Raw genomic sequence first — 24,757 nt, forward strand, 5'->3', positions numbered from 1 at the left:
TTGGACAGAAATGTCATTTTACCTCCTCGGAGAGCTTGTAGCCAGTGGTCAGTGTCTCCCAGGGTCCTCTGTCCCGGCCCTCCCCCCGGGTCAGCCGCGGACTTCAGCAGTCAGTGCTTGTGGAGTCTGTGCGTGGGACGTCTTGCTGTTGTTGCCGTGTCTGAACAGGATTTTATTTTACTCCTCTTTCTGAAATATGGTTTAGCTGACCCGAGAACTTGGTGCTGCTCATCGTTCTCTCAGTTTTGGGGAAACTTTCCCACCACAGAGACGCCCGTCGTGGCCGCTTGTGAGATGTTGTTTCCCCGCTGACTGTCCGCTCTGCGGGGCTCTGGCCAGCCGCGCGGGTTGGTCTGTGTGTGGGAACTGGCGAGCGTGGCCTTCGGGAATGTCTGCTGGCCTTTCAGCCGTGAGGCTGGGGAGGTACTGAGGGAGGCTGTTCTAGAGCACAGACTCACAGGGCGTGAGAGGGTCCCCATGCAAGCTGCTTGGTTCCAAGTGGCATCCGGGTGTCCTCACCGGGGGGACAGGCCAGGTGGGTGGGGCGGGGCAACGTCCTGGCAGGGGGCTCCTGTCTTGGGCATTTTCTGTCTGGACGAGAACCAGTGAATGGAGAATGCTGTTTAGTGTCTCTGACGCAAGGGTCCCACTGGTGGCTGTGGCTGTGGGGAGCCTCAGGACCCCCAGCACTGCCGTGGCCTCTGCCCTCTCCTGCAGTCACCGTCCCCTCCAAGACGCAGGCATGGAAGTCTTTCCTGGAGAGGTTGGGGGCAGGACCGGGTGCAGGGGTGCCCGAGGAAGGAAGGAGCAGTTTGCAGGTGCACCCTCCTTGCCCTGGGCCGCACGCGCACGTGTGTGGGGCTGCTCTGTGCACGCCGTCAGAGGTGCCCGAGCTCGGAGCTCGGAGCGTTGCCGGCATCAGGAGCAGATTGCCGCGTCCTGGGGCTCCTTCTCAGCCCCCAGCCAGAGCCAGCACAGAGCGTCTTCTGTTCCGGGGCTCATGTAGGAAGTTGGAATCGAGAACCTCGTCACCCACTCATGCCTGGAACTTTCCCTGCAGTATGGGGTGGAGAGGAGCGAGCAGCTGCCCTTGGGGGGAGGGGATGGCTGGAGGCCTATAGCGCGATTGGGGGCCCCCCCACAACACGGTGTGCGGGTGCCGTCATTTTGTCCTGTTCTGGGTGTGCCCCCGCCCACCAGTCGCCTAGCGGCGTCAGGCCCCCCCCCCCCGCCGCCCACGGCTCGAAGCGTCTGCACGGGGCAGGCCGGGGCCAGCGGGTGACTCTGGGCCACCCTCCGCTCATCTGTGGGGTGAGGACTGAGCAGGACCTGACTCCTGAGGTGGAGGGAAGGACAGTCAAGCCCTCCATGGTTAAGGCTCCACGGGGGGGGGACGTGCGTGCTGCTGCCCGGAACTCAGCCAAGGACACCTGTCGTCACCTCATGGTGGGTCTTCGCACATACATTCTCACTGTCCGCACTGTGCTGGCCCTCTTCCGCAGGCCGGGCAGTGAGGCACTGATGAGGAGCAGGACGCAGTCCAGGCTGTGGGGCCAGCCCTGGCACCCTCAGTGAGCACCAGGCACCGTTTCTCTGCGTGGCGATCCTGTCACCCACACTGCGGTCTGCCTGGCCTGGCTCCTGGGACCTGCTGAGCAGGGGCCGCCGTCCGTCTGCACGAGCTGTGGGCCGCTGTGCGCTGAAGGCCTTGGTGAGAGGTATGCCTGCTCTGACGTCCTCCGGGCGCTGGGCCTGCTGCAGGGGGCGGCGGGGAGACTGCCTCGGGACAGTGTGCGAGCAGCTCACAGGTAGGACGAGGACAGCACCGAGCCCCAGCGCCGGGAGCCCCTCCGCCCCCTCCGTACTCCTGGAGAGAGTCCCAGAAGGCCCGTGAACACGTGGTGAAGTCAGCTGTCTTCTAAGGGGCCTGCAGAGTCCCCGAGCGGGGAAGAGAGGAGCAGGGCCAGCGGGCCTGGGCCCCGGCTGCACCCCAGTGCACGGGCCAGACTTCGCCCCAGGAAGCACCAGGGCCTGCAGCTGCCCGGTGTCAGGGCTTCCCTAGTGGAAACGAAAACATGGTGTTCTGTGGGAAACACTACTTTAGAAATAAGTGCAGATGAGAAAACCACAGAACTAGAGAAATGGAACACACGAAAGCAGGTGGAGAAACAGCCTTCGTGAGAAGACATTCTCAGACTGCGCCGCTCTGAGGCGAGGCCCCCTTGGGTCTGGGACCCGGTGCGGTGGTGCCCACGCACCGGGAGGGCCAGGTGGCCGGCCGCCCTTCTGTATTTCCAGTTGTCCTGCAGTATTTGTAGGAGTTTATTTCCCTTGTGGCTCCTCCTGTTTTCTCGGGGTCTGGCCTGAGGCGAGCCTGGCCTCCCGAGGTCGGCCCTGCTGGCCAGTGTGCGTCACGTGGGCCCTGCGCTCAGCGCGGAGCCCAGCATGGGGCCTGAACTCACGATCCGGAGATTGAGACCCAAGCCGAGGCCAAGAGTCAGGTGCATACCCCAGTGAGCCACCCAGGCACCCCCTAGTTTAGGGTATTTTTTCAAAATCAAGCTTTAAGTAAGAAGAAAAACATCTACCCCATCACCATCCTGTGCTGACCCCAGCTGCTGGTGGGGGTGGGGGGCGCTGAGGCCATTGGCTGGTGTCTCCATCACCTGGTAGCCGACGGGCGCCCCCACCTGTGGGCTCAGGAAGGGTGACCAAAGGACCCAGAGCTGCTGCCCCATGTGTCACAAAGCCCCTTCCCAGCTGTACTCGTCCCTCTCAGAACCCGGTGGGGTCATCTGTGCTCGTGGATGGCTTGGGAGCAAGTGGGAGCCGGGCATCGGGCAGTTCTGGTCATAGGCCGGCTTCTCAGCTCTGACCACGAGCACATGCATGTGTGATACAAATTTTATTGTCTCTCAACGTCCTCTGGGGGCCTCAGTGCCATTTTGTTGGTGGGACAAGCCCAGGACAACAAGGACCGCAGGGTCTCCACACCCCAGCTCGGCTCTGTGTCCTGACTGCCAGTCGCGTGGCCTCCTGCGGCTCGGCGCTGCCAAGTGCTGTCCCCAGGGTGGCCGCTCTCCACGCCCTCAGACCAGCACCACCTCAGGGACCCCCGCTCTGTTGCAGCCAAGGGGCTCCAAACGAGTGTGCCTGCTGGGGTGGGGGGGTGCGGTCTGACGCCCTTTCCCAGAAGTTTGAAAAGCTGGTCCTGACTCACAAGTTGATGCCACGACTGGCAGGTCGGGTCATGGTCTCTTAGCTGTGACAGTGTGGCCCCTCCTTTGGAGGGGGTCGATGAGCCGTGCGGGGGCACAGACGGGAAATGCCAGCCTGTCCTGGTCACTGCGGGTGGAGAATGGGCCATTGTGCTTCCAGCTTAGAGCCAAGCTTCCAGAACATGAGACTGAGATGCACTCATTGTTCCAGCTTGGAAAACGTCTTCAAAACAGCATTGAGAATGGAACTTGGGCCTTTTGGAGACGATGGCTGACTGAAGACTTGTTTATTCTACTTCCCTCCCTGAAACTCCCTGAAATGAACAAAAAGAATGAAAAACAGAGAACCAGCTTTAATCTACATTGAATTCAAGGGTTGGCCGTAGCCGGAGGAGGACATCGCCAGACGGGGAGGAGGAGTGAAAGCCAGAGCTCTGATCAGCTCGTCCTTCACTAAGAGGGTTTCAGGGACACTGCGGACAGCACTGTGGGCTGTGGGGGGACCCCACGTGGGGGCATCTGGTGAGGGAGGCAAGCTGGCACGGGCACAGGTGCCTGGCCACCATTTCCTACAAGATCCGGACTCTTCAGGAGTGAAGTGGGGAAGAAGAGGGCAATTTGCAGCTCACCAGGGGGTGCTGACCCCTCGTGACTCCTCAGGTCTTGTCTCCCACCGACTGTGGGCCCAGGAGAGACCTCGGCTCCCCTGGGCCTTGGCTGCACACGGATGCCCAGCCCTGAAGGAGAGTAGGCGGGACTCCCTCGGGCTGTCGCCACCCTGCTGCTGCTCAGAAGCCTTTGGGAGACTCTTGTTAGACCCCAGGGAAGAAGCTTGGGGGTGCTGCTGTGTGTCCACAGAGCCAGCCTGCCCGAAAGGGTGGCAGGCCTGAGCACGGCACAGAGAGGAAGTGGCCCGAGGCCGCCTTGGGAGCCCTGCGTTTGTCGGGTCTCAGCCATTTCTGCCCCTTGAAAACCAAAAACGTCCTAATACCAGAACCTCATCCAGGGCAGGGCTGGGGAAAAAGAAAAGTTGGTGATAGAGGATTCTGGAATGTTAACCCTGGCTTGAGGCTGTTCCTTTTCTCGTTTAAAAGATGAGCAGTCAGGCGCCTGGGGGGCTCCGTGGGTTAAAGCCTCTGTCTTCGGCTCAGGTCATGATCTCAGGGTCCTGGGATCGAGCCCCGCATCGGGCTCTCTGCTCAGAGGGGAGCCTGCTTCCCCCTCTCTCTGTCTGCCTCTCTGCCCGCTTGTGATCTCTCTCTGTCAAATAAATAAATAAAATCTTAAAAAAAAAATGAGCAGTAATCAGGGAACAACGTGGGCCTTTATGTAGAGACTAAGGAAAGAAAGGAAGGAGGGAATGAGCACAATTGAACAGTGGGTGAAGAAAACAAAAGTTGGGAGATAAGTTCAGGCAATATTTTCTGTATACTAAAAAATGGAAAATTTAAACTACATGAGCAAAGAGCTCAAAGAAAAGATGAGATAGCAGGAGGGGAAGTGGGCTGGCAGAGCTGAGAAGGGAAATTGAACACAGCCCATCACCAGCACGAGCGCCCCGCGAGCACCAACAGCAGCTGACGGCTTGGACGCTGCTGAGCGAGACTTCGTCCTCCAGCGGACAGGCTGCTGGGAAAGAATGAGCCGCTTGGAGAGAACAAAACAGAAAGGTGGCCGAAGAGAAGGTGCCTGCGCCGGAAGGCTGCGGGGAGGCTCCGTGTGGGTCACGATGGGTGTGCGGAGTCCCAAGCAGAGACGGCATCCAGGGTGCGTGGGACGGGCGAGGCAAGGCCTCCTGGCGGGGGAGGAAGGCTGGCGTACACGGAGAGGGCACGTCAGGTTTCTGGACAGAAGGGATGTTGAAATGACCAGCAGCAGAAGAGGAGCGGAGTCCGCTGTCCCGCCCGCCTCGCCCGCTCGGCTCTGGAAGGCGGTGGAGCGAAGGCAGCAGGGTGGGGGGTGAAGAAAGGCTCTCCAGGACTTTGTTCTGAGCCCGCATGGCTTCAGGGTGGGTGCCCACCTGGAGAAGGTGTCTGCCAGGTGTTCCACTCAGCAGCTTTAGAAGGAAGGTCATGTACCTGGAAGCAGAGTGTCTACCCAGACTGCTCTTCTGCTGGACATTTGTCCGTTTTCCCTACTTGGTTATTTAGTCTTTTTTTTTTTTTTTTGAATATTTTATTTATTTATTTTGGCAGAGAGAGACACAGCAAGAGAGGGAACACAAGCAGGGGGAGTGGGAGGGGGAGAAGCAGGCTTCCCACCCAGCAAGGAGCCCGATGCGGGGCTCGATCCCAGGACCCCGGGATCATGACCCGAGCCAAAGGCAGATGCTTAACAACTGGGCGAGACCCAGGTGTCCCAATTTGATCATTTATTTATATCCGTCTGGACTTGCAGATGTTTATTTTATCCTTCAGGTTATCACCCACGAGGATGTACCCCCCCCAACCCATGCTGCAGCTTTGGTCATTGGGAGCTCTGTCAGCCCTTTAACAGACCTTGTCACTGTGGGCTTTGTTTTCATTTTAGCTCTTGGTTACTTTCTGCCTCAGAGGGATGCTGTAGACTCATCTTGTCTCCAAGGATTCCTGGGTCCTTTTACTGGAGAATGCTGTTAGGGCCAAGAGCTGGGCACTGGGTATGATCCTTGCCACGGGCAGATGTTGTTCCTAGGTCCTCTCAGCTGACAGAGCCAGGAAATCTGTGTGCGCACACACAACACACCTCTCTCCAGGCATAGCCGTCTCTGTGTGAGCCGTGTACCTGTTTGCACACACACACCTCTCTCCAGGCATAGCCGTCCGCGTGTGCACACTGACCTGTGTGCACACACAGATCTCTCCTAGTGCCGCTATCTGTATGTGTTTTACTCTGAACAAGAGTTCTGACTCTCGTCTCCCCTGATTCATCGCCACAACGGTCATCCCAGGCTCCTCTCCACGCTTTGGATTGGAGATCCATATCTCCTGGGATTGGATTTGGATCAGGATTGGAGACCCATACTCCTGGGAAGTGACTTTATGAACTAAAGATGGTGCCTGTATGCAGTTCCTTTTCCATGAACCTTATAACCAACTTATTCTTTAAAGTCAACCGGGGGCACCTGGGTGGCTCAGTCATTTGAGTGGCCGACTTGGTTTCAGCTCAGGCCTCACGGTCCTGGAATCAAGGTCTAAGGCCGGCTCTGCACTCAGTGGGGAGCTGCTTGAAGATTCTCTCTCTCTTCCCCTCCCCACATTTGTGTGTGCATGCATTTACATACTCTCTCTCTGTAATCAAGAAATCTTACAGTTACTCAGGTCAGCATCTTTCCCTCCACCCGCTCCTTCGCAGTACAGCTGGTTTTTTTGTCCTATGCTGTGCTGCATCTTGAGAACCCTTGACCTCCTAAATTATTTTCTTTTAAACTTGCATACATTGGGGCGCCTGGGTGGCTCAGTTCCTTAAACGTCTGCCTTCAGGTCGGGTCACGATCCTGGGGTCCTGGGATTGAGCTCTGTGTTGGGCTCCCTGCTAAGCAGGGAACCTGCTCTCTCTCCCTCTGCCTGACTCTCTGCTTACTTGTGCTCTCTCTCTTTATCTCTCTGTCAGATAAATAAATACAATCTTTAAAAACAAATAAACAAACAGGGGCGCCTGGGTGGCTCGGTGGGTTAAGCCGCTGCCTTCGGCTCAGGTCATGATCTCAGGGTCCTGGGATCGAGCCCCGCGTCGGGCTCTCTGCTCTGCGGGGAGCCTGCTTCCTCCTCTCTCTCTCTCTGCCTGTCTCTCTGCCTACTTGTAATCTCTCTCTGTCAAATAAATAAATAAAATCTTTAAAAAAAAAGAGAGATTTTATTTATTTATTTGACAGACAGAGATCACAAGCAGGCAGAGAGGCAGGCAGAGAGAGAGAGAGGAGGAAGCAGGCTCCCCGCAGAGCAGAGAGCCCGACGCGGGGCTCGATCCCAGGACCCTGAGATCATGACCTGAGCCGAAGGCAGCGGCTTAACCCACCGAGCCACCCAGGCGCCCCTAAATAAATAAAATCTTAAAAAAAAATAAACAGACTTGCACATGTTGAAGTTCACTCTTTTTGCGGTAAATTTCCATGGCTTTGACAAATGTATAGTGTCAGATAAGGCAGTATTGTGCTGAATAGTTTCACCCCCCCACCCCCAAGAAAACCCCTGTGGGCCCCCATTCAACTTTCCTCCCTCCCCTGAATCACTGGTAGCCGCAGTCTTTGTACCATTAATATAGTTTTGTGTTTTCTGGATTTGGAATTTGGAATCCTATATTGCATAGTGTAGAACAAACATTTTTATTCCTTAGTTATATAGTTTGTTAAGGTAAATTCCAAGTGATTAAAGAGTGTGTTTATTCAGTAAATGTTTGATTATTCTGTGTCAAGGATGCAGTGGTTAACAGAACAAATATCTCTGCCCTCATGTTGCTTCTTCTCTGGTGAGAGAGGGAAAGTAAATATCACAGTTGTCATGCTTAATCTGTGTAATTATGCAATACCAAGCAAAAGTACTTGGGCATCCTCCTGTTCACAAGATGGAGTAACAGTAATATTTACCCCTCACCAGGAACTAAGAAAAAACTGGACAATATTTATGAAACCCTGGTTTTCTAACTTTTGGGTATGAGGTGACAAAGTACAGTGATTCCTGTTAGGTGAGAGTCAAACGGGGTGAGTTGAATGATTTCCCAGGTCACTGCATGCAGGGAGTTTCCAGGTTGTGTTGCAGAGATGCAGTGTCTGGCAGAGCCTCTGAGTTTAAGAGATGGAGCTTAGAGTCTCAGGTGGCCATGGCAATGGAGTTTGCAGGGGAGAGCAGCAGAAAAGAATGCCACAAGCAGAGAACTCAGAGGCTTGTGGGACAGTGCCAGTAGTTTCCTACAGAGTGGCAGGGAGCACGTGGGTATGAGGAAGCTATCAAGAGACAGAGAGAATCCCAGAGAAGGGTTGGAGGGATGGTGCTCAGAAGTCTTCATAATTCACAGGGCACGGGATAGACTACTCAGTGGAGAGTAATTAGCCATTGAATAAATACTGCTCTGGTGCTCATAACCAGTGTTAGAAGCAAGAACTGAAGGTTTACATGGTTTCCAAGTAACCATATCCCAAAACAGCTCCAGAATAGTTATAGGAATTCAGAAGTTATTATACTTATATTCCGTGTGTTCAAGAAGCTAAAGGAAACACTAGACATGTTGAGTAGGGACATGGTAAAGATACTGAACTGCAAAAAGATCCAAATTAAACTTACGGAGTTGCAACTAAAAGGTCTGAGGATGTTGACGCTGGGTGGCTGAGTCAGTTAAGTGTCTGCCTTCAGCGCATCATGATCCCAGGGTCCTGGGATGGGGTGCTGCCTCAGGCTCCTTGCTCAGCAGGGAGCCTTCTTCTTCCTCTGCCCTGCTGCTCCCCTGCCTGTGTGCTTGCATTCTCTTCCCCGCACCAACACATAAATACAATCTTAAAAAAAGAAAAGAAAAAGAAATTGAAATATCTGAATGCAACTTGTGGGATGGTATTAACAGATTAGACACTGCAGAAGAAAAGCTTTCTGAACTTGAAGACAAAGCAGTAAGACCTATCCAAACTAAAGGAGAGGAGATGTACTCTTAAATAAACAGAAGGGCAAGACTGAACTGTGGGAAACCTGGCAGAAACTAAGATTTGTGTAAGTTTCCAGTAGGAAGGGAAGGGTGCAGAAAAACTATCTGAATAAATAGTGCCTAAAATGCCTCCCAGTTTGGTGGAAACTAGAAAGCCTAAATGATTGTAACAAACCCTAAACACGAGAAACACAAACACAGCTACACAAGGTGCATCATAATCAAATTGCTCAAAACCAATGATGAAGAGAAAAGTCTTAAAAGCAGCTAGAAAACAAGACCTATTATATACAGAGGAGCAACGTTGCAAATAATGGCAGTCTCTCTTTGTTAAGTGTGGGTGAGGAGACTGGGAGCAGCCAGCCCAGAACCCTGTGCCAGTGAATACATTGTGAAATGAAGGCGAAATGAAGCTATTTCAGATGTACAAAAGCTGAAAGAATTCATTGCCAGCAGACCTTCACCACAGGCAGGGTTACAGTAACTGCAGTAAAGGCTTCAGACCACAGAGAAATGAAACCGTGTGGAAATCAAGATCTACCCAAAAGAGTGAAGACCGCTGGAAATGGCAGTCATGTGGCTAAATATAGATATGTATATACTGTCTTGTTACTTAAATCTCTTTAAAACATAAATAAATAAGAGCAATAAGAGTAGGGGTGCGGTTATAATATAGAGAGAGTGAGGTCTGTGGCAAGAATGGCGGGCGGTGTGGGACAGGAGAAATGGCAAACCCACGTTTGAAGTGGTGTGATTTCCCTTGAAGGTAGATTATGATAAATTAAATACAAACACTGTAAACCCAAAAGCATATACTAATATAGCAAAACAATAAATTACCTACAGCTGATAAATTAACAGTCAAGATAAAATTGAATCACATGAAATACTTAATCCAAAAGTAAGCAAAAAAGAGGAAAGGGGGAACAAGGAACAGATGAAACAAATTTTAAAAAGTAGCAAAATGGTAGATTCCAACCCAGCCATGTCAATGATCCCAGATCTAGATGGCGTAAGCACCCAGTGAAAGGTAGAAATTGGAGTGACTGGGAGGCTCAGTCAGTCTGGGTCCTGATTTCGGCTCAGTTAATGATCTCAGGGTCGTAGGATGGAGTGTTACGTTGGGATCTGCATTCAGCAGGGAGTCTGCTTGAAATTCTATCCTCTGCTCCTCCCCACACTTGTGTGCACATGCATGCTCGCTCTCTCTCGAGTAAATCTTTTATAAAAGGCAGAAATTAGTGGATGAGAGGTGCCTGGGCGGCTCAGTGGGTTAAAGCCTCTGCCTTCAGCTCGGGTCATGATCGCAGGGTCCTGGGATCGAGCCCCGCATCGGGCTCTCTGCTCAGCGAGGAGCCTGCTTCCCTCTCTCTCTCTGCCTGCCTCTCTGCCTACTTGTGATCTCTCTCTGTCAAATAAATAAATAAAATCTTAAAAAAAAAAAGGTCCCAAACACTCAACTTCTACCTTAAACCCCCCCAAAAAAAGAACAAAATAAATCCGAAAGACTGCAAAGAAAGGAAATAATTCAGATCAAAGTGGAAACTAAAGCAGAAAAGACACAAAACTGACGTAGCCACATACTTTTTTTTTTAACAAGGTCAACAAAATTGACAGTCTTCTGGCCGGCCACATAAGGCGGAAGAGTGAAAAGAACATGAATCACTGACATCAGGAACGGAAGAGCTGGCGTCACTTCGAATTACACTGCCCCTAAAAGGGGTCTGGAAGAATGGCGTGTCAGCTGCGTGCCGGTAACCTGCCGGCTGGAAACGGCCAAATGCCTCGAAAGACAGAACCACTGCCGTTGACTCAGGAAGCTTAAGACCTGGTCCGCTCTGTCTTTACCAAGCACATCAGAATCGTGGTTAAAATCCTTCCCACGAAGGAAAGGACAAGTCCAGACGGCCCTGCAGTCATATTCTGCCAAACATTTGCGGAACAGATGACAGCCGGTCCACACGAACCCCCAGAAAATTGAGTGGGGGTTCATTTTGTTCGGCTAGTATTATCCTGAGAGCGAAAGCAGGCAGAGGTGGTAAAGAAGAAATTCACAAGGAAATGCAGATGAGCTGGAGTAATTAAAACAATTTCAGAAATGAAGAGCAAAGTTGGGTGGGCGCCCCGGTGTCTGGGGCATTTGGAGCCCGAGACACGGCATGTGTCCCAGATTGGAGGAGGCTTCCTGGAGGGGACGACACAGGGTGGATTCCGGAGCGAGGAGAACCGGTCACGTGCCTTGGAGGGTCTCTTTGCCACCTGCTGTGCCTTCTGCTCTGGACCAGCCCTGAAGGGTAGGACAGGGACTGAGAGGGTGACACAGGTGGAGATGGTTAATTTGAGTTGCTTTCAGGTTATGGCATATAATTTTTAGTTTTTCAGCATTTTATTAACACTGCTCAGTATTTTTCTTAAATGTTGAAGCCATATGAGAAGTCATTTGTTTTTGCCCAGAGAGACAGGGACTTAGAAATATTTAAGTTTCTTTTTTTTTTTTAAGGTTTTATTTATTTATTTGACAGAGAGAGATCACAAGCAGGCAGAGACAGGCAGAGAGAGAGGAGGAAGCAGGATCCCTGCTGAGCAGAGAGCCCGATGCGGGGCTCGATCCCAGGACCCTGAGATCATGACCTGAGCCGAAGGCAGCGGCTTAACCCACTGAGCCACCCAGGCGCCCCAGAAATACTTAAGTTTCTTTTTTGCTCTCTTTATTTTCATTTTTTTAAAAGATTTTATTTATTTGCCTGAGATAGAGAGAGAGAGTACACACAAGCAGGCAGACAGGCAGCAGAGGCAGCGAGAGAATCAGGCTCCCCGCCGAGCAAGGAGCCTGATGTGGGACTTGATCCCAGGACCTTGGGATCATGAACTGAGCCAAAGGCAGTGGCTCAACCAACTGAGCCACCCAGGCGTGATGCCCTCTCTCTTTTTTAAAAATGGCATTCCCAGTAGTTTTAAGTATTTAAATAAAAAGTGTGGATATTCAAGTGGCTGAGAGCTTCTCCTCCGGGTGGGTCATCTCCGGCTCATGAGCCGGGCACGGTCAGGTTGACCTGTGGTGTCACGTTCTCTGGGCCTTGGAGAAAGTGTGCGGCTGGTCTGTAATCTCCCCTCTCGGGCCCCTGGCCAGCTGTGCCCCACCTGGTACTTTGAATCTGTTTTATTTCCCCTTGACTAGCATAGTGGGGATCTGTGGGTCAGCCTCTGCTGGGAGGGTCCTGTCCTGGTACCAGCTGGGGTGCGGACGGTCTCCAGTGACTCTTCTGCTCCTTATTCCTGCGGGCTTTCTCCTGAAGTGATGCGTGTGTACAGAAAAGTGTGAGCGGGGCGCCTGGGGGGCTCCGTCGTTGGGCGTCTGCCTTCGGCTCAGGTCATGATCTCAGGGTCCTGGGATCGAGTTCTGTGTGGGGCTCGTTTCTCAGCAGGGAGCCTGCTTCCCCCTCTGCCTGCGGCTCCCCCTGCTTGTGCGGTCTCTCTCTCTCTGCAAATAAATAAAATCTTAAAAAAAAAAAAAAACAAAAACGTGAGAGCCTGGGCACGAAGCCCCTGAGCTTTCATGAACCAACACAGGCGTGACGGCCCCAAGCGGGACCTCACGTGGCCGTCCCTCTGGGCCCCGCCGTCGGTCCCCGGCCTGGAGCCTTCCCTGCCTGGTTGGGAACTTGATGTGCATCTGATTGTGTTCGGCCTCGGACTGTCATCTCCCGGCGAGAGACGCCTGCACGAGCTCGGAGGGTCTGTTCTGCCGTGATGAACACTGGGCAGTTTCCCATGTGGGCTCTTGGCACCGGGGCTCAGGGAACGCTGTGTGCGGGTCTCTGCCAGCCCTTGCCGCGGGCAGGGGAAGCCCTCCGTGGGGGCCGGGGTATGTGCGGGTTTGGCCAGTACTGCCCACTGTGGTCCTGAGCGGGTTAGCGCATCTCCCGAGGCCCTGATGAGCCTCCACACCCTTGCCAGCACGGGGTGGTTTTTCTTTCCCACTTTGGCCATTTTGGTTGGCGTAGTTCAAATACAGTTCGCCGCTGTGCTGTGGATCGCAGACCAGTTTCCTGCTAACTGGAGAGGTCGAGCTGGCTTCCGTGTGTTCTTAACCAATAGGTACTGGGCTTTGTTCTGAAGTATGTGCTCACTTCTTTTCTCCATTTTTCTACTGGATTCTGCCTTTTTCTAGGAATGTCGTATGTGTCCTGGATTAGTCCTGCGTCCCCTTCGACGGATGGGATAAGTGCGCGCTCCTACAGACACTTCCCATTCCGGACTTGCCTTTTTACTCAGAGCTGTCTTGACAAACAGGGGCTCTTAATTTTACTGTGGTCCATTTATTAATTTTTCTTTGTGGTCAGTGGGTTTCTGATGTCTGATTAAGATACCAGAAGCTGCTGGAGGACCACAGACATTTTCTTCTACACTTTTGCCGAGAGCCCGGTGGTTCCACTCTTCGCAAGCTCGTCTCGGCGTCCGCGTAGAGCAGACTCCTGTGGGCGAGCTGCGGCAGGGGTCGGGGCCGTCTGTTCCGCGCGTGCATCTCGTCAGCACGACACGGCGTCTGCGAAGTCCGCTCCTTGTCACAGGTCGGGAGCCTGCGCGGGGCTCGGCTGTCTGCAGACGTGTCTGCGTCCTGCCCCGCGGGGCAGCTGCTGCCGTTCCCGTCCCCGTCCGAGCGGCGGACCCTGGCACAGGCGGCGGGCCGGCCGCTGAGGGGCTCTGCGCGGGCTGGGCCGTGCCTCGCGGTCAGCGGTGCGCGGGGCTGCGCTAAGATGCTTCCGGAACGTCTGTGCTTAGAGATGTCTGCTCTCTCGCAGGGTGGTGCCTTCCTGACTGACGCTGGCGGGGAGCCCCGCTGAGCCGCTGACTTCCGTCCACCTGGGTCGCCAGGAGAAGCCTGCGATGTCCCAGACGAGGGATTATGAATGTGAGAGCCATGACGCTGGAGCGCAGGAGCCCCGGGTCGCAGGGTCGAGCACGAGGTGAGGAGAGGCCGTCTGCGCGGGCCGAGGTGCAGGCTGCCTGCCTGCCTTTCGGGGACGTGATGGTGGCCCGTTGACCAGCTGTGTGGTGGGGGGTGTTGCTGTCCCACCTGCTCCCAGCGGGACCCGCAGCTCCCAGCCGCGCTCTGTGCTTGCTCCTGAAGCGGACGTCCTCCCGTGGAAGCCCCGTCCCCGGGGGTGGCCCCTGCTTCTTGCCACAGACGCACCCCCGAGGGAAGGCCTTCTCGTGCGGGGCCTCAGATGCCCTGCGGGCCATGGCTCGACCCAAGTCCACGGGCCCACTCTGGGCTTCAGTCCACGGCAAGGCCTGTTACCATAGTTCCTCATTTTTAGTTTCTCCTATTTTTGCTTTATTTGGAAATACTTCCGTATTTACAGAAAACTTGCAGGAGCAGAAACGCGGCACTGAACACTTGTGTCCCCTGGCCCTGTTCACCCTCGTGGCCTCTGTATACCTCCCCTCCCGTCACACACGGCCGCGTCTCCAAGTCTCCCGGGGCTGGAGAGAGACGCTGTGAGTGAATCTGGTGGGGGGCGGGTTGCAGGTCTCCCGTGTCCTCTGCCTCACGGTCGCCCTTCAGCCGCTGGGTCCTCCTGCCCGGGGCTGCACACGCCACCCTGCGCAGCTCAGTGCTCGTGCGTGCTCCTTCCCACAGCCGTCCTCTCTCTGCCCGTGCAACGCTGACACTCAGTAGTGGCCCTTTTTTTAAAAAAATCGTTTGTTATTTTTCACAAAGATTTGATGTATTTGCCAGAGAGGGCGCACATGCACCGACAGGGAGAGCTGCAGAGGGGGAAGCAGGGAGCCCGACGCGGGGCTCCATCCCCAGACCCTGGGATCATGACCTGAGCCGAAGGCAGACGCTCCACCGACTGAGCCCCCTACACTCCCCATTAGTGGCCCTTTCTCAAACGGAGAGCTGGGTTGGATCGGACGATTTCTCAGCAGAATGTCGCACGGGGTGTCTCACCCTTCTGAGAGTCTCCCTCTGCGGGCGCGTCCGCCTACCTGCTCCTCACTGTGTGGGTGTTCTGCTTGTTTCCCACGTGGTCTTTCCTGGGATGCGACTGACCTCCCAGCCACAGCCCCCCCACACCTCCCAGCCAGTGCACGGCACCCGTGAGAACAAGAGCCCCCTTCTGCTCGTGCTCGGGTTGGTTCCTTCTCACCGCAGACTCCTACATTTCTTTCTGCTTTGCATGGTTTGTAGTCGGTTCCGCACAGCTTCCTCCGGCGCCGGCGTTGTCCCCGATTGTCCCCGATTGTGCCGCCGAGCCCCGCCCCCGCGTGCCCACGACTCTCCGGTGCCCCTTCCTTCGGGCTCTAGGCCCCTCCCCTTCCGCAGCCCACCCTGCTGCCCAGAGCTTCGGCGCGCTGCCTCACGTGCTCGTTCGGTGACGTGTCCGAAAATCGTTGGCGAGCTGCTTGCCCGTGTTGGCCGACCGTGTATGTGACGCTGAAGAGAAGGCGGGCCTCTTCGGACCTCGCCCCGCCGAGTGCGGTCTGCGCAGGCACAGGGGTTCTGGGTCTCGTCCCGCTCTGGGCGCGGCTCCTTCTCCCCTCTGTTGGGTCACGCTGGTCCCTGAAATACGGTAGGGTCAGCGTTCCCTTCACTCTCCCTTTCCGTACTGACCTCGTTTGTCTTTAGACAGGGAAGCCATGAACGTGCTTCCAGGAGACAAACCGCATCAGGTACATGCAGACCTCTGTGCCCCCGCACGCCCCTTGCAGGCGGTTTTCCGGGCCTCCCTCCTTGGGAGCGTGTGCACCGCAGTGCTCGGCCGTGTCGCCGGTGTTGCTGGAGGTTCGTCTTCAGGTGCATCCAGGTGAGGGGACACAGGGTGGTAGGTGTCGGCCAGCTGCCCACAGCCTCCCCTGGACGGCGCTCGGGGCGGCCCGGGTCTCAGTGCCGCTTGGGTTTATGTCTGATGCCAGGACTCGTGGGACAGCTCGTTTTCCCATTTCTCTGTGGTGCTTCTGTGGGGTTAGGGTTCAGGTTTGCATGGGAAGGGTACGAGCCCCTTACGTGTAATTTATATTGCGAGTGGAACGTTTTCACCGAATGAGCCCCGGAAAACAGCGTTTACTTTATACTTTGTCAGTCTTGCCTTCTAGCGCACCGGGATTGTTGGGCGCCACTGGAAAGTCTTCCCGTCCGCTGTGGTCGTGGGGAGCGCGCGCCCGGCTTCGCTCTTGTGCGCAGAGGAGTGGCTTCCGGGCAGGGCTGGGCTCGGAGCCGGAGAGGACGGGCGGGCGCGGCAGGGCGGCAGGGCAGGCTCGGGCACTCTTCTCTCCGAGGCTCGCGGCGCCCTCCAGCCCGGCCGTGCCTGCGCTCTTCAGCCGCCGCCTGGGCTGACGCGTTCATCTGGCAGCGAGGGTGGGTTCGGTGCCTTCTGGGCGTTAGGACTCGGCGTCTTCATGGCCACACTGGCCGGCTGGGGGCAGCAGGAGACAAGACAGCAGCTGCACAGAAGGCTGTTGTTCAGGGCATGCGGCCGGTCCGCTGAGGGGGTGGGACTTTGGGACAGAGGGCTCCCGTGGAGTCCGAGGACAGGTGAGGCCCCTGCGGCATAGCGCGGGGGCGGCATGGGTCCCTGGGGCGGACAGGTGTGCGTGGTGTGGGGACCGGTGCCAAGGAGGGCCTGGAGGGGGTCCCAGAGAGCCAGGCCTGCAAGGAGCCAGCGGGGATGACCCGGGGCTGAGCACTTGTGGGGTCTTGATACCCACTCGGGCTATGGCTGACTCACACTGGAGCCCAAGGTCATCCCTGCCTCTGTGCTTGTCCGGGTGGCATGTGCTCTGTCCTCGACTCCAGCCACCCTGCAGGAAGTCTCAGCCCCCCTATACCCCAGCCCCTGTCTTCCCTCTGCCTTCCCTGGGGAGCACCTCACTTTGCAGCCCATATGCTGACCCGCTAGGCTCCCCAGAAGTGGCAACCCTTTTTCTAAATGAGATAAAATTCACATAAAATTTGCCCTTAAACAGTGGACAGTCAGTGTTTCAGTAACTGACAAGGTTGTGCGACTCTTAGCTCTGTCTGCACCTGGGACATTGTCCCCCCGCATAAAGGGACCCCGTTTCATCAGCAGCTGCCGCCACCCCCTCCCCCAGCCTGGTGCCCACTCATCTACCCTCTCTCTCTGGATCTTTCTTGTCCTGACTTGACGTAAATGGAATCCCGCGACAGGTGGTCTGTTATCATTGGCTTCTCCCCAGGAGGTTCGTGCGTGCCGTGGCGCGTTTCAGGCTCAGGCCATCGCATACCTGTACCGCGCGTTGTATCTGGTCATGTCTCCGTGTGTCGTGACTCTTACTGCCGTGAACATTTGTGCCCAGGTGTCTCTGTGGACGTGCTTCTGTTTCTCTTGGTCAGAGCAATGCTGGGGATTTCTGAAGAGCACCCAGACCGTTCCCGAGAGCGGCTTCGCAGCAGCAGAGCATGAAGGCTGCAGTCTGTCGCGTCCTCTCTGGTGCCTGCTGTGGTTTTACCAAACTGTCGAAGCCGCGCTGGTCAGTGTGCAGTCTCGTGCTTTGATTTGCATTTCCCTGGTGACGGATGAGGTTGAGCACCTTTGTATGCGCTTGGTGGCTCTTTGTTTATCTTCTTCGCAGAAATGCCCATTCAGATTCTTTGCCCATTTTTTTCTTTGGCTGTTTGTCTTGCAAGAGTTCTTTATATGTTCCGGATACAAGTCCTTGATCAGAGCCGCGATCTGCAGTGCGTTCTCCCATTCTGTTGTTGTCTTTCCACTTTCTTGATGGTATCGTTTGTAGCACAAAGTTTTTGGGTTTTTCTTTTAAGATTTTGGTTATTTATTTGAGAGACCACAGAGGCAGAGGGCAGGGGGAAGCAGACGCCCTGCTGCGCACCAATGCGGGGCTCGACCTCAGGGTTATGACCCAAGCTGAAGTCAGACGCTTAACCAACTGAGCCACCCAGGAGCCACAAAAGTTTTTAATTTTGCTCAAGTCCAATTTAACCTGTTTTTCTTTCGGTGCTCGTTTTCAGTGTCAGGTGTAAGAATCCAGGACCAGATCCAGGATCATGAAGATCCACCCTCGTGAGTTCTTCTCAGTTTTGCAGGGCCAGCTCTTACATTTAGGCCTTTGATCCATATTGAGTTCACTCTCGTCGGTGGTGTTAGGTCGGGGTCCAGCTCCCTTTCGCGTGTGGACGTGCCGCTGCAAAGACTGTCCTGTCCCCAGTTCAGTGGGCCTGGCGCCCTTGTTGTAAGAATCTGGAGGGCAGAGAATGTGCTCGGTCACTCTCGTGTCCACTGGTAGATTGCCCGGCACGTGTTTGACGCTCATGAGGTTCTTCCAGGAAATACCTGAACACATCGTTGTCTGCAGGTGAGCCTGTGCAGGAACTGACGAAGGCAAGAAGGGTCCTTCACGTTGACTTGGGTGCAGGCCCAGCGCGGCGAGGGCCGCGGGCCGCCCTCAGGTGTCCGCACCGTCGTCTCAGCCCAGCCTCGTGTCCTCGTGCCTGTCCCCAAGCAGCTCCTGTTCACCGACTCCCCTCCGGTGCTGCTGCCACCGTGTCGCAGCGGCGTCCCAGGCCCTCCGGCAGCAGAGCCCCCCGGGGGCAGTTGGATCGGTCTCTGGTCACGAGCCCGGTGACTGAGCGTCCTGGCACTGTGCGGTCCGTCTGTCCGACTGCTGCGCGCAGACAGCGCGAACCCCAGTGGTGAGCTGCGTTTCCTCTAGTCCGCACAAAGTTCCTGTCCCCAGCGTGCTCGGGGAGGGTCTGGGTGGGGGAGGGGACCACAGGCCCAGGCCAGCTCTGCTGTGTCTCCTCCCTCCTCTGTGTGGGGATCCGCGTCCCGTGTGCGTTCTCTGCCCCCGGTGCCCCGAGGGTCTTGGTTCGATGCTGTACCCCAGGGGTGACCAGAACATTCTTCTGAAAAACCAGGGATTCTACCCACGCACACATAGGAGCGCGCCAGAAAGGGAACAGATGCTGTTCTCTGTTTAGAAAGAATTATCGCCGTTTTATTCGCTTGAAAGTGCTTCTTTAGGGCTTAGAATGTTCAGCTCAGTGCTTTCTCAGCTTCTGTGCCAGAACAGCCCTTCCTTTGGGAGTGTCTGGACTTGGTTCTGGTCGAACCCAGTTCCGGGAGCCAGGATAGAGAGGCAGCAGAGCTGTGTGAGGAGGTGGGATGCAGCCCCCCCACCACCCCTGCTTAGGGCAGCTGCCTGTGGGGCAAGGCCATGTCTTGTTCATGCAGAGGGCGCCGGTGCTGAGCACCTGGTCGACCCTCTGTCCCCACCTCTGGCAGCATTTTGCCCACCGGGGGGCCTGTCCCTCTCCCGGCTTCTCAGGCCCCCCCTTCCATCTCTTCTTGCTGGGTGTTAGCCCCCGGGGAACACCCAGCCTGACCTTGGGGCAGATGCTTGCCTGGCCTTCCAGAAGTCTCCATCCTTGTTTCCTATAGATCAGGTTGAGTGAGATCACGTTAGTCCTGCCCAGAGCAGCCCGTCCAGAGCCTTTCTTGTGCCTTCTCTTGCACTCGAGCAGGACCCACAGCTCCTGCCCTGGCCTCCAGGCCTCTGCCTCCAGGCACCTTCTTGGGGTCCCCCCGTCCTTCCCTTCTTTCTCTGCTTCAGGCAGAGAGCCCTTGGTCAGCCAGCCTGTGTTCGACACTTGCACAGGTCCCTGGCACGTTTTCATGTCCTGTGGCCCTTGTGCATCAGTGAGGACTGGGTGTCGTCCGCTGGCACCCCGGTGTTTGCCAGCTAGGAGGGAGGAGGTCCCCGTGGAAGGGGCTCTGTGGGTGGAGGTGCAGGGGGTGGCTGGGCTGTGAGGAGAGTGGCCAGATCAGGAGGCTGAGAGCGGGAGCTGAGGCTTTGCTGGGAGTGTGTGCCAGTCCTGCGACGGCTCAAGCGGGCGAGAGTTTCACGGGTCTTGAACTGGCTCCATCCTCGGCGAGGGGAATGGCCATCTGGCCGCCGGCCGGGTGATCCGGGTAGGTGAAGGCCGTGGGGGCAGAGGTAAGGGGCTCGGTGCTATGTCAGTACACACCCTATGGCAGGGAAGAGGGCCGCCCCGGGCATCTGCGTCTGGGTGGGGAGGCAGGGTTGGCCCCGCTCGGTGCTGTGACCGTGGGGAAGCAGAGTGCCCCGTGAGCAGGAAGGTGATGTGATGGTCGTGGAGGCTGGTCCTGGGGGGAGGGCAGCCCTGGAGATGAGGAGGGGACTCCTGACCTGCCTTCTGCAGGCACTTGCCTTGCACCGTGGCTTGTGGTCAGAAGCCGCATGTGACCTCAGGGGCCCCAGGGATGCCCACAGCTGGATGGCACCGCTGACAGGCCTGCTTCCTGGCCTCACCCTCTGCGACAGCCTCTGCCTCTCGGCCAGCCTTGCTCCCTCAGGCCTTCTTGTCCCCAGGACCCCTGTTCTCCTTCCACGGGACCATGGCATGTGGCGGGTGGGGCTGCAGGCAGTCCCGGAGCCCCCGTGGCCTCCCCCGAGGGCAGCCGGGTGTGACTGCCGGCCGGGAGAGGCGGGAAGGCTGCGCGTGCAGAGGGAGCCGCTCGTCTGCGCACCATGTGCCGCTTCTCCCTGGGCCAGGTGCCCGGGGTGTCGTGGCTGGGGGCCGAGGCTCAGGCAGTGACAGCCCGAGAAGCAGAGGTTCCCTGAAGGGGTTTTGGGGTCCTGCGGGCCTGTGGAAGGGGCATCAGCCAGTCTCCCGCGGTGTGAAGCGATGGGCGCGTGGCAGAGGGAGTGGGTTGGGTGAGGGGCGTAGCGTGTGCGCATGGAGGGTCTCGAGGGGGAGATGCACCCTCAGAGTTCTCTGTGAGGCCGGGCACGGGACGTCCGCGGAGAGGAGGCAAGAGGGCGAGGTGAGGCCTGGAAGCGCCGAGCATTCTGCCGCGTCCCGTGCACAGTTTGGTGAGGGCCGGGGTGGACCCTGCCGAGCTTCTCTTCTCGCTGTGGTGCCCACCCTCCCTCTTGTTGGGTTTCTTCCACTAATGCTTAGCAGTTCTGTCGCAGGCACAGAGAGGGACCTCAGAAGAGTTGGACCCTGAGAATAAACACCTAAGGAAACGAACAGGACATCAGGAGTGAGACCCCAAAAATGCCAGCATTGGAATTATCCGTGTTTAAAGGTCTATGAGGCAAGGCACCTGGCTGGCTCCAGCGGTGGAGTGTGTGGCTTCTCATCTCGAGGTTGTGAGTTTGAGCCCTGCATACAAACTAAAATAAAATCTTGGGGCGCCTGGGTGTCTCAGTCATTCGGCGTTTACCTTCGGCTCAGGTCATGATCCCATGCAGGGATCGAGCCTTGAGTTGGGCTCCCTGCACGGCGGGAAGCCAGCTTCTCCCTCTGCCCTCTGCTGCTCCCCCTGCTTGTGTGCTCTCTATCTGTGTCTTTCTTTTTCCAATAAATAATTTTTTAAAAAATCTTAAAAACGATTATACAAAATAGACTGTGTTTCTACCTACCAGCACTGGTCAAAGAATTTATAAAGTCAACAATGCAAATATTGAACACCGTGAGGCAGGCTGGGGTGAGGGACAGGAGTGTTGCTGTGAACAGCTCCGGGGAGAGCAAGTTGGGGTCCTCTGGACAGTCAGGCGCCCTCCTGGGACCCAGCGTCCCGCCACTGCAGGCGTCTGCTCCTCTGCTCGTGGATAAGGGTGTGCACAGCGTGGTTGCGAGAGAGGGTTCCGGATGGCAAAAACCTGTCAGCAGAATCGATCAGAGACGTGTGACCCAGGTTCCTGCCTGGCTCTTGTACTGGAGCAAGAAACTCTTGATCTTGGGGTCATGAGTCTGAGCCCACTTGGGTGCAGAGGTTACACACATACACACACACACAGACTAAGACAAACCAAAACAGAACACCGTGTCAGGGGTTTGCCTGGGCAGTGCTGGGGGCCAGGGGCTCAAGCGAGCAGACGGCAGCGGCAAGTGTCAGTGGCAAGTGAAAGAAACAAAACACACAAAAAAATTAGTTTTATTGGGTAACTATATGATTAAAAAGTAGCCATACTTAAATGAATTTGTTTAGGTATCTTCCAAGGAAGCCATTGCCTTCAAAGTCAGGACAGTGGTGTCTTCAGGGCAAGCCGAGGTGGGGAGCGGGCATGTCTCCGATGCTGCCTTGTTTTATTTCTTGGGGAGTGTGGGCCACACCAGTGTTGGATCACAATTGCTCATTAAACTTATTTCTATTTGTTATGCTCCACAAATAAGGGAAACCATATGATAATTGACTCTCTCTGCTTGACTTATTTCACTCAGCATCATCTCTTCCAGTCCCATCCATGTTGCTACAAAAGTTGGGTATTCGTCCTTTCTGATGGAGGCATAAGACTCCATAGTGTATATGGACCACATCTTCCTTATCCATGTGTCCGTTGAAGGGCATCTTGGTTCTTTCCATAGTTTAGCGACTGTGGCCATTGCTGCTATGAACACTGGGGTACAGATGGCCCTTCCTTTCACGACATCTGTATCTTTGGGGTAAATACCCAGGAGTGCAATTGCAGGGTCGTAGGGAAGCTCTATTTTTAATTTCTTGAGGAATCTCCACACTGTTCTCCAAAGAGGCTGCACCAACTTGCATTCCCACCAACAGTGGAAGAGGGTTCCCCTTTCTCCACATCCTCTCCAACACATGTTGTTTCCTGTTTTGTTAATTTTGGCCATTCTAACTGGTGTAAGGTGATATCTCAATGTGGTTTTAATTTGAATCTCCCTGAGGGCTAATGATGATGAACATTTTTTCATGTGTCTGATAGCCATTTGTATGTCTTGATTGGAGAAGTGTCTGTCCATATCTTCTGCCCATTTTTTGATGTGTTTGTCTGTTTCATGGGGGTTGAGTTTGAGGAGTTCATTATAGATCCTGGATATCAACCTTTTGTCTGTACTGTCATTTGCAAATATCTTCTCCCATTCCGTGGGTTGCCTCTTTGTTTTTTTGACTGTTTCCTTTGCTGTGCAGAGGCTTTTGATTTTGATGAAGTCCCAGAAGTTTATTTTCGCTTTTGTTTCCTTTGCCTTTGGAGACATATCTTGAAAGAAGTTGCTGTGGCTGATATCGAAGAGATTACTGCCTATGTTCTCCTCTAGGATTCTGATGGATTCCTGTCTCACGTTGAGGTCTTTTATCCATTTTGAGTTTATCTTTGTGTACGGTGTAAGAGAATGGTCGAGTTTCATTCTTCTACATATAGCTGTCCAGTTTTCCCAGCACCATTTATTGAAGAGACTGTCTTTTTTCCACTGTATATTTTTTCCTGTTTTGTCGAAGATTAATTGACCATAGAGTTGAGGGTCCATATCAGGGCTCTCTACTCTGTTCCACTGGTCTATGTGTCTGTTTTTATGCCAGTACCATGCTGTCTTGGTGATCACAGCTTTGTAATAAAGCTTGAAATCAGGTAACACGATGCTCCCAGCTTTACTTTTGTTTTTCAACATTTCCTTAGCGATTCGGGGTCTCTTCTGATTCCATACAAATTTTAGGATTATTTGCTCCAGCTCTTTGAAGAATGCCGGTGGAATTTTGATCGGAATGGCATTAAAAGTATAGATTGCTCTAGGCAGTATAGACATTTTTAACAGTGTTTATTCTTCCGATCCAAGAGCATGGAATGGTCTTCCATCTATTTGTGTCTTCTTCAATTTCTTTCATGAGTGTTCTGTAGTTCCTCAAGTACAGATCCTTTACCTCTTTGGTTAGGTTTATTCCCAGGTATCTTATGGTTCTTGGTGCTGTAGTAAATGGAATCGATTCTCTAATTTCCCTTTCTGTATTTTCATTGTTAGTGTATAAGAAAGCCACTGATTTCTGCACATTGACTTTGTATCCTGCCACGTTGCTGAATTGCTGTATGAGTTCTAGTAGTTTGGGGGTGGAGTCTTTTGAGGAGTAGGGAATTTGGGTAAATTGGAAGGGGAGGTGAACCATGAGAGACTATGGACTCTGAAAAACAGTCTGAGGGGTTTGAAGTGGCGGGGGGGGGTGGGAGGTTGGGGTACCAGGTGGTGGGTATTATAGAGGGCACAGCTTGCATGGAGCACTGGGTGTGGTGAAAAAATAATGAATACTGTTTTTCTGAAAATAAATAAATTAAAAAAAACTTATTTCTAAGTTCTATACATTTCTCGGTGTATGTTATAGTGCTTTTCTTTTTTTTTCCTTTCTTTTTCTTTTTTTTTTTTTAAGATTTTATTTATTTATTTGACAGAGGCACAGCGAGAGAGGGCACACACGCACGGGGGAGTGGGAGAGGGAGAAGCAGAGCCCAATCCCAGGACCCTGGGAATCATGACCTGAGCCGAAGGCAGAGGCTTAACCCACTGAGCCACCCAGGTGCCCCACGGTTTTGTCTTTTAAAAGCTTAAACATATCATTTACAACAGTGTGTGTGTGTGAAGCCGGGGAATAAGGCTGACAGAAGGCGTACACAGCCTTTAACGGAGACCTGGACGAGCGGGTGTGCCGTGGTTGGGTGGAAGGTGCGTGCGACCCTCCTGGGTTACACAGCCGAGCGTGCAGGGAAGAGTGTGGGCCGGGAGCGGCCAAGAAACCCGCGAGGAGGAAGCCGGGTGGGACTCCAGCAAATGTGGGTTGTCCGCACCTGTCCTGGGGAGGACGACAGGGTGCTGGGCAGCCTCATACTGACCCACGCAGCTGGCGGCTCGCTCAGACATGGTCTGTCGTGCACGGAGGGGAGCCGTGTGCAGACCGTCGTGAGAGGCCCAGTGACCTGCGTGAGGAAAATGACATTTCATATAGTCAACGAAGGGCCAGATACAGAAACGACTTCAAGAGGAGGCAAAGCTATACAGCTGTGAGAAGTCGATTTCAGAGAGGAGTTTTGACTTAGAAGTAAACAGGGTACAAAGAGGAGAAATCGGGGAAGAAAAGCAAAGATGTAGGAGTTGAACATTAAAATCTAGACTTCCCACCAAAAAAGCA

General features: G+C 54.6%; 1 protein-coding gene across 8 annotated transcripts in view; it reads left to right on the forward strand.

The window, feature by feature from the left end:
* Positions 1–24,757, forward strand: part of ARHGAP39 (Rho GTPase activating protein 39) — a 93,208-nt gene that overhangs the window by 27,292 nt on the left and 41,159 nt on the right. For 6 of the 8 annotated variants that reach the window (XR_006384164.1, XM_044244701.1, XM_044244698.1 and 3 more), the window contains exon 2: positions 13,631–13,795. Coding sequence is in view for 7 of the 8 variants with exons in the window: in XM_044244701.1 (XP_044100636.1) it covers positions 13,716–13,795 (80 nt within the window). In the remaining variant the exon portion in view is untranslated. Of the gene's footprint in view, positions 1–11,064; positions 11,123–13,630; positions 13,796–15,465; positions 15,644–24,757 lie in introns of those variants that run through there. The other 2 variants (XM_044244699.1, XM_044244704.1) reach the window with 2 other exon arrangements.

Source organism: Neovison vison, chromosome 4 (assembly GCF_020171115.1).
Source record: "Neovison vison isolate M4711 chromosome 4, ASM_NN_V1, whole genome shotgun sequence".
In the NCBI taxonomy this organism is placed as follows: domain Eukaryota; kingdom Metazoa; phylum Chordata; class Mammalia; order Carnivora; family Mustelidae; genus Neogale; species Neogale vison.